This window comes from Antrostomus carolinensis, unplaced genomic scaffold (assembly GCF_000700745.2).
Source record: "Antrostomus carolinensis isolate BGI_N321 unplaced genomic scaffold, ASM70074v2 scaffold40638, whole genome shotgun sequence".
NCBI classification, from domain to species: Eukaryota; Metazoa; Chordata; class Aves; order Caprimulgiformes; family Caprimulgidae; genus Antrostomus; species Antrostomus carolinensis.
Window position 1 is genome coordinate 4987 of NW_010334399.1, and position 9565 is coordinate 14551.

Genomic DNA, 9565 nt, shown 5'->3' on the forward strand with positions numbered 1-9565 from the left:
TGCTTCTGTTCCTCATCTGTATGGTGAGCTTGCCCTGAGTGGAATAATGGAAGATCTGACCAGACATCTCTTTCCCATTGCTTTGTTGCAGATTTCTAGTCTGGTACAGTTCCTCACTGAGAACTGCTGCAGGATTTTTGGAGAGGAAATTACCTCCCTCTTTGGAGAAATAATGATGACATGCAAGAGAGAGAATGGCTCAGGTAATACAGGTGATGTTTTGATCTTGTTAGACAGAGAAACTCAGCCAGGCAAAAGATCAGTGCATTCCATGGAGGAATGCTGTTCCCTCTTCATGTGATGTTCCCAGATACTGCTGTTCTCTTTCTTTTGCCCAAAGTATTGTTGACAGTCACTGATTCAACTTACCATAGACCTGCACTATATCACAAAATGCTCTCCCAAAGAATCCTTTGTTCCTATTCCAGTCATCTGAGGTACTATGTAAAAAAAAAAGGGGGGAGAGGAAACAAAGAAAAAGAAAGAAAAACATTTGGAGATTTCATCTCAAATCTAAAATTTTTGCCCAGTCTGTTTTCCCAGAGTATTGGGAAGTCATTGATCAACAATGGTTATAATACAGCTGTCACACCATTGTATTAGGGTTGAAACCATCTATTCTTCATTATCAAAAGAGAGAGCTCTCCAGAGTTTCAATGGAACATGCAGATTTTGCTCCTAGCACAGAAAAATCATGGAACTGGGGACTGAAAATGTCTGACAGACTAGTTGGCAGAGCATTCCAGAATATCATTAATGTTCTTTCTCTCTCCAGCTCTGTGATAGTGTTGATTTTGACTGGATTTTTGGGTCTCTCCCTAAAATATTTCTAAAGCAGTGTTTCTGTAAAATAAGTTTTGGCATAGCTGGCCTGTACTGAAAGTGGTAATGACACTTGCTCCAGCATGCCTGACTGACTCAGTGTGGCCCTCCCACACTCCTCATACTCTGCCTTTCAGTGAATTTGTTGAAAGTCAGTGAAATTTGGCCTGCCCCCTCCCCAAGAGTGGAAGCACATGGGATCTGCTGTGCTGGGACGTGCTGGGACTGAGAGCTCAGACCCACAATACGTTATGGCAGCTGAGAAGGTTTTCAAGCACGCGCTGAGGCACGGTGACTGCCCATGCATGAACTCTTGTCTGCTGCAAATGTGAGATAAGTCAGCTTAGCATAGCCCAGAGCAAAAGAGATTTAATATAATTCCAATTATCGCATATACAGAACAGGGCGCAGGTGTGCACTGCTCGGTGGAAATGAGGTGACTGTTTAAACTGAGACTAGAACTTTCTTCATAATGTTGCTCTTAAAAATACTGCATTTTCTGGAAGACCATAAACGTATGAAGTATGCCCTGTTTTCTTCATTTGTCTGAAAGAAGGAAAGAAAGGTTAAATGTCGCTTTCAATATTCAATAAGAAGGAGAAAAATTCAGTAAATTACTGTTTCAATATACTGTATGTAAATTATTGTTTACAGCTGGATTACCTACTACTAAAGTTCCCCACTTAGAAAAAACCCAAAACAAAATAAAACCCCCAAGCCCTACCCCTTATTTGTGCCATTATGCTGTATTTCTTGACTGAACTGCAACTCAGCACTCATTTCAAAATTAGAGAGTATTTTTTTCCTGAAATTATTGGCATTTCTGCTTGAAGAATCTTTAAAGGGCAAATGCTGCTGAAAATAAAGGATACTTGCCAAAAAAAATATATGCAGCTGCTTGTCAGCAGGGTGGCTCAGTCACTGATGTGTTAACACTTGGTTTGTCCTTGCAGATGCTGCTTCTCTCCATCTGAATGACTCTTCCTACGACAGCTTGGAAAACGAGGTGAACGATGAAGCTGACTCCTCTTCCAGCGACTGGATTAAGAACCGAGATCAGGATAACAGGAGCAGGGAGTCTGTCTTCACTCTGAGCGACGGTGATTCAGAGCAGACGGAGGTGGATGAAATCCAAAGTAAAACCAAATCAAAACAGTTGACAATTTCTGTTGATGTACACCGTAAGTTTTCATCACAAGAAAACTCGGAGAATGAGTCTCTCTGCTCCAATGCACTGGGCTTCTCTTCAGCAGCTACCTCAGGTGCTCCCAAAACCTTGAGGAGACACAGACGCTCCTCAGAGCCCGCAATTGGCCTCCTTGCCCCCAGCTTCGCCTGCATTGGTGACGGTCGTGAGAAGGCAACACGCAAAGCCAGCTGTGACGTTGTCCTGTCTCACGAAGATGAAGACTATCTCCGTCAGCTTCGGTCATTACAGATGGAGGGGCAAAAGCTTATCAATCAGAGCTTGATTATAGGGATTAACATCGGTAAAAGTGACAACACAAACCAAAATGTTGAGAAGAAAGACTTGTCCCATTGCCTCCTGCCTCCAATGCCAGAGAGATTAAATATTTGCTCAGGATTTAGCTCTTCTAGCCTGTCTTCTCCTGGGACATCTCCATCTGTGTCGTCAATGAGCTCTCTGGACAGTGCTTTCTCTCAGTTTTCAGACCAATCTGTGTTTACCCCAACTGAAACCTCCTCCCCTTTCGATAGCACTTTTCAGTCGCTAAAGAAACATGAAGACACTGCCACTGAAGTGGCTGATGACTATTTGGTTACACCCACCAAGGTGCCACCATCTCCACAACCTACCGACACTTTGGCTGAGGGGGGCTTCCTGGAGCCCAACAGCAGGCCAGCACCCCTGAAACCTACTGATGGAGTTGATGGCTATTTGATTAAGCCTGACATTCAGCCATTACCTCTGAAAATCCCAGGAAGAGACAGACTTCATGATCCAAGATCAAAGAGGAGGTCTAGAAGAGCATTACAGCAATCCAAAGTTTGAAGAGACTGACCAAAGCTTTTTGCGGAGGAATCTTAACACTTAAAATAAACACCATAAAGAAAATGCCTTTGGTGTTAGTGTGTGTTCATTTTAAGTTTAATATCCAGGTTGTTCAAATTTAATTGAGCAGTCCCCAGATTCACAGGTTTTCTTTTTTTTAGGAAACTGTCTGAGTAATGTTCCCACATAAAGCTTTGCAAGAACATTGTAAGAATAATAAAAATTGCTAAAAAGCAAGCAAACAAAAATCTCCCAAAAATGTGGAAGGGTCCCAGGAGGTACTTAAGAGCAGTGCCCTGTTCTCTGAGCCTGCCAGGGCAGCGGGGTGCCCGCTGGGCCTCTCCTCTTGACCACTTGTGTGTTGAGCCTTGCAGATGTGAGTCCCAGTCCTTTGTGGTTTTGATGTAGCGTGCAAAGTCAGCATAGATTCCATAACTGTGGTATTATACTACTGTTCTGAAACTGATAGGTATTACCTTCATTGTCCTCCAAGGAAGAAGTGTATTGTTTTCTGTACGTTTATAAGGTATGTTTGCTAGGTGTAGTTATTTCTTTCACGCTGCAAAAGAAAGAAAAAAAAAGCTGAAAAATATGTGAAGAGAAATGTTGAAGCTTGTAACTAACACCTCGCAACTCTGTGTTTCATTTATTGTGCTTCGTTGGCTGTTCTGTTCGTGTTTAAGTTGTGAATAGTTTCTTAACATTGCTGTAAATGGCATTATTATGTATTATTGCAAGCAGAACACATGTAATTTTATTATGCAGCATCTAAAACATCATATAATATATTAAAAGTAATGCATTATCTAAATGCTTTGAGTTTGTATAATATATCCTGATAAATTTTGCTATTATATATGTTCTGAAAAAAATGTGTATTTTTGTACTTGCAAAAACTGCTGCTAATTTTACGAGTTCTGTTTTGTTGTTACAGCACTGGTATTGATGTGTATGCATTCAATGCTATATATTAAATATTATTTGTTATGTCATAAATTCAGTTTATATTCTGTGTAATTATTTTCTAGGTGTCAGTTCTACAAGCTATTACTGAAGCAAAAGTCCCAGTGATGCTACTCCAAATCTTGTGTGAGGAAGGACTGCAGCATTTTTCCTCCTCTTTGGGTGGCATTGTTCATACTGTCTGTCTCCATCCTGTTAACTTTTGTAAATTTCATAAATATTCAGGAGAAGGAAAGGAGGGGAGCAAGACACTGGATGAGAGCAAGGTTTATTCTTTAATATTAACAGGGTTCTAGAGGAAGCAAGAAGGAACGGCAGAGCTAAACTAAACACATCTGGGCACATGTGCATGCACGCAATGCTTCTGAAATTGTATTGATTCATTCATTAGCTTTCCATTTTCAAAAGCCCTCCTCCACCACAATGATTCTGGCCAGTAATGGAGCTTCAGGTCCTATTCTGCTTAACTACGCTCCAGTAAAGATGCTCAAGCTTCTAAGTCTACGCATTTCTGAGAAATGTAAAGACTGTGTAGTGCTCTAAGCCATTTCCAAGTATTATCAGCATAAAAGGTTGTTAGCCCTGTATCAGACAGAATGGATACTCCCCAGCAGATAGGGAGGGGAGGTGGTGTGTGTTAATAAAGTTAGAAATATCCTTACTTGAAAATATAGAATCAGAAGGTTATTATTTGGGGCTCTAATCCTGCAAATGTTGTATCTGTAAGCAGAGCTGCATTTGTGGAGACCCACATGGTGCAATAAACTGTCGTGCACTGGGAACTACACCAGCATGTATAATTGTCTGCGTGCTCAGAGACTTTGCTGCAATTTGTTCTTTTAAATGTTTTTCATATTCAGCTATTTTAATAAAAATGGTAATATACAGAATCTGATCTGTAACAGTCATGTTCCAAAGGTAAAATCCTTTGTATGTATTTTCAAACCTGTCGTCTAATAGCTCTACATATGCAATTCCTTTAAAACAAACAAAAAAAGAGATGCTATTTGGAAACAGAACAGCTACCCTGCATTCCTTTTTGAAACGGTAAAAAGCATATTGCCACACTGCCAAGATTACGTCAAGTGGCAAATGCTGATTCATTGCAACAATAATAAAGCTTTAGAAAACTCTCTAGTCTCTGCAATATAAATGTTCTGTCCTACAAATGATATCTTTCAGCAAGTCATTTATCTCTGCTGGTCTGAAGTAAAAGTATATCCAAGAGCACTTCGATGTGAAACAAATTGTGTGTCTGCTTTTGAGCTGTAGCTAATGCTAGAGTACTTTCAAATTTAAACATATGGTGAACAAGCTGGATGCAGACCCAGTACCATTTAAAATGCAGTTCTGTCTTACAAGACCCACACCCCGCTGCTGCACGAGGCCTGTTCTGTGACAATCACAAAAAAGAGCACTAATGGAGGAGATCACTGTCTGCAACTCCTCACTAAAGAAATTAAATGCTGTTAAGATCCAAAATTAATTATACAGAATGTGTCAGATGTGACTCTGAAGACTGCAGTAATCACAGAATCATAGAGTGGTTTGGGTTGGAAGGGACCTTAAAGATCAGCTAGTTCCACTCCCCCTGCCATCAGCAGGGATGCCTTCCAGCAGCGGTTGGTGTGCTGTTGTTGGGAAGCCAACATTTCATGTACCTTGGGTCCCTGCTGCTCTCTTTCCTGGGACACCCCAGCAGGCTGGGACGGGATCTCTGATCCAGGGAATATTAAAAAGAAAGTTTTGTAACTTTTTTTATGGCTCTGCTGATGGCTTGTGAGAAGGTGTTGGGCTACAAGTGGCCTCAAGGGCTGAGACCCTCTGCTTCTGCTGTGGCTCCAGCTGGGTGCCCCAAATGCTGGGGTCCCTGGTGAGGTCCTGCCCAGGTCCTGGGCACCATGGGACATCACGTCTTCCCCAGCCACTTGCTTCCCTCAACTGGCAGCGGAGGATGGCTGCTTTGGAGAAGGTGCCAAATTTTTAGGGACAAACGGTAGATGAGATGTTTCCAAAATGTTTTCTTTCCTGGAATAGCAAAACCACACATAAAAATAATACAATAAAAAATGACTGACTTAGGGAAGAAAGAGTGGCAATGACTCCTCATTCACTGCTGTCACACATACAAAATGAAGCAAACTGACAAATTACCTCTCTCACTTGGCCTTTCTGTCCTACAGGGGTTCATGATCTCATCATTAATGAGCATCCCACCTCTGTTTCACAAATACTAACCATCATTCCTTTCAGGTGATTTCAGAGATTAATATAATGTAAATTTAGAGCAATTTGTTCTCAACCTGCACTGAAAGTCTTTGCCTTTTTTAAAGCCCCGGTAAAGGGCTTATGTGCCTGATATGTCGGCATTTGGGTTTTTTAGGGGGTTTTTTTGTGGGCTTTTCCATTTTTCTGCATTGATCTCATAAATGCTATTGCTTCATCCCTGCAAGCTTTATCTCTCCAGCACAGCCCAACTCAGGAAGTGGGAAGATGTCCCATCTATTCTCTGCTTAAACTAGTTTTTAGAGTTCAAGCAAAATAGATTATAAGTCCTGAGGCTGAAGCATGACCTTTGAACTGAAGGTGTCCTTCTATCCATGCCTCCAAATCACCAGATTTCTGTTAATACCTGCTGGTCCAGCTCATTTCTTGTTCTGGGGACATACGTGGCTGCAGGACCTGGTGACTGACATCTCATTTCCAGCTCTGCTCCTTATCTGCTGTATGACATTTGGCAAACTTCTTCACTTCCTCCATTCCCTCTTTCACACCACTGGTCTTTTCCCTGAACATCCTAGTTTGCTGGGACAGGCTGGTGGTTGCTGGTGTTTGCCCACGGCCCAGCAGAAGGTGAGGTGATGCACATGTGGGACCTGCACAACAATGCTATTGCACAAGGAGCTGGGTGGCACCTGCTGACAGCCCTGAGTTTATTACGACTGTGATGACCTCTGTGTTAGGTGGGGAACTTGCTAACCAAGTTACTTGGTAGCACAGGGCTGTTATTTAACTTTCTGCCACATCCACAGCCCTCTCCCATGCCAGCACCCAAGCGTAACTATTTATCTATGCGTAACCAGACGTGATGGAGATTGGGAGATCAGGAGGTGGCCAGTGTTTTTGGGACCGACACACACACATGTGCACTCACACATATGTGCACACGGTGAGGCTGCCGTGACCCAGGCACACAGATCTGCTTCACATGCCTTGCAGGTGACCTGTGCATCAACAGCATTTCCAAGATAACCTCAGTCAGCTGGACCTATCAATTTCTTCTCATTTTCATCCATGAAAACACAGGGACATGGGATAATGAATGCTGTAAGAGACTTCAGGAGGTCTCTGGTCCAGCCTCCTGACACAGGCTTGCACGTCCATGTAGCTCATGCCTGGAAGAAGGAATACTCCAGCAATTCACTGCTATTGATCATGGCTGGAGAAATTTAGAAAAAGGTAGATGTCTCAGACAGCTAAATAAAATCTTTTGGAACAGATGACTGTAGGAGACCATCTGGAAGAACAAACAATCTGAACAAATAGTTCTAGCACCATGGCTAACTTATAATCCCCTGGAACAAAGGACTATTTGCTCAAGGATGCAGACAATGGCAGGAGACAAAACTCAATAAGGGAACAGGATCCCCTGAGCCTTCCTGAGCAATGTCTTAAACACTCGCGAGAGCGGTGGACATAAAAGGGGAAGGCAAATGCTAGAAAGGGGGGGAGAAAAAAGAAGAAGAAGAAGCAGAAGCAGAAGCAGAAGAAGAAGCAGAAGAAGAAGAAGAAGAAGAAGAAGAAGAAGAAGAAGAAGAAGAAGAAAAAGAGGAGGAGGAGGAGAAGGAGGAGAGTAGTAAAACTTCTGGATGAGTATTCCTACAGACCAGAGAACTCCCCTGTTGTCTGCACCAACCCTAGAACCCGGACAAGTGATCTCTCTTATATTCTCTCTCTCTCTCTCTCTTTCTCTTTTACTTTCTTACAGTAAGTAGGGCAAGGTCTGTATCTCATACGTGTGGCAAATATTAAGCATTTCTGTTATTTAACCATTTATTGACCAGCCTAGTTACAAAATAAAAGTCTCTGCTTGTCTGTAGACCTCATGTTATGCACACCTTATTCCAACCAAGAGAATCGGCAAATCTGAATCACTTTTCCCTCTCTCCTGCTGCCGTAAAAGTTTACGGGCAGAAGTACCACACTTCCCTCTTTCCTGCTACAGGAAAACTTCACTGACAGGTATCCAGGATGTGACAATGATGATGATGATGACAATGATGATTTTTTAAAGAACCCAGAGAATGTCTAAGAAACCAGCAAAAGTTGTAGTCCTACACTGAATCCTCAGGTTATTCCAGTAACCTTTTATATCAGGAGAAGAGACTGTGATACAGGTTTTCCCTCAGTATTTAACATTTCTCCATATCCTGGATCCAAACTACCTGAATACGCATAAGGAGATAGCCTCAGTGACATCACTGGACAACCTCATGCACTCACAGCATTTTGAAGTATCATCTAGAGGAGGACCCAAGGCACTGGCCACACTGCTGGCTTTTCCCTCACTGGGGGCTGATGTGGGGAGAGGCTGAGCGAGCAGCTGTGTTAAGCCTTGTCTTTGGCATTTGTGCAAGGCCCCTTCCCCTTGGAAGAGTCCTTGGCTCCTCCAAGGTATAAGAAGCAGTGGAGCATGATTTCTGCTGCTTAAGTAGAGCCCTACATAAAAATTGGGGGAAGCAAGCCAGCAAACTCATTCACAGAAAGCTTGCATGATTTCACTTACTCTCAAGATTAGTTACCAGTGTCTCTGCATTGAGGCCACTGTCAAGCTAAACTAATTGACCTGCTAGTGTCCAAAGGGGAAGACTTTTTTGGTTAAACTTCTTGAATATTTCTGTTAGGACATGGTTGCCACACAGGACCTAATGGTTTTGGGCATCGCTTTTATTTTATAAATATGTACAATGCACTCTGTAGTGATTTTTCCTTGATAATACGTTTATTTCCTCCAGGCCTTATTTTGTATGGGTTTCATAGTGGCTTCACTGCAAATGTCAGCAGTTCCTCGAGGACAAGTACTCCAGCAGCTGCTGCCAATTGCATTAAGTTAAATATTTCAGAATTTAGTCACTCAGTGACCTTACGTAGGAGAGGTGTTTTCAATACAGAAATTATGTCCCTGCACTTGATTCTTCTGTCACAAACTATTTCTGTCAACCTGCTGCAAATCTGCTCTCAGATGTAGCTTTGATTCTGATGCAACCATTGAAGGAAAGGCTGTCCTCCTTTTCCTCCTCCTCTTCCACCTCCTCCTCCTGGATGGGGATTGCTTCTGCAAGGTTTCCTGCTGCCCCAGAGGCTGGGATGGACCAGGGGTGATGAGTGATCTGCCAGCTGGGTAGGGAAGGGACAGGACCACACCGCTGACGTGCACAGCTGGGGCTACACAGTCCCAGAAGAGGTTTTGGACAATGAGCCTCCACGTTAACAGCTGATGAAGCAAGAGCGACCTGTGGAAATCACCTTCTGGTGGTAGAGCCTGGCCTGGGAACAAGAGGACCCCCAGGGATCAGAGGGCAATGCCAGCTGCAGGACCCCAGGCACCCCACCTGCACCAGAGGAGCCCCGACCTGCTTCCTGGGTCTGTCAGAGGAGAGGGGTCAGCTCATGGTCCTTGGGTGAACCCCAGCAAGGAGCCAGTGGGGCCACCTCCTCCCAAGGGTGGTGGGGGTCAGTGCCTATGGGGTTGTGGGGCTCACGGGG

The 9565-nt window shown here is 43.3% G+C and overlaps 1 protein-coding gene across 1 annotated transcript in view; it reads left to right on the forward strand.

Annotated features, from left to right (window-relative positions):
- The window catches only part of LOC104529804 (rho GTPase-activating protein 20), a 6010-nt gene extending 3131 nt beyond the window's left edge, over nucleotides 1–2879 (forward strand). The window contains 3 exon segments of the mRNA XM_010174211.2: nucleotides 92–203; nucleotides 1776–2782; nucleotides 2784–2879. Coding sequence (XP_010172513.2) covers nucleotides 92–203; nucleotides 1776–2782; nucleotides 2784–2879 — 1215 coding nt within the window.
- The last annotated feature ends 6686 nt before the right edge of the window (nucleotides 2880–9565 follow it).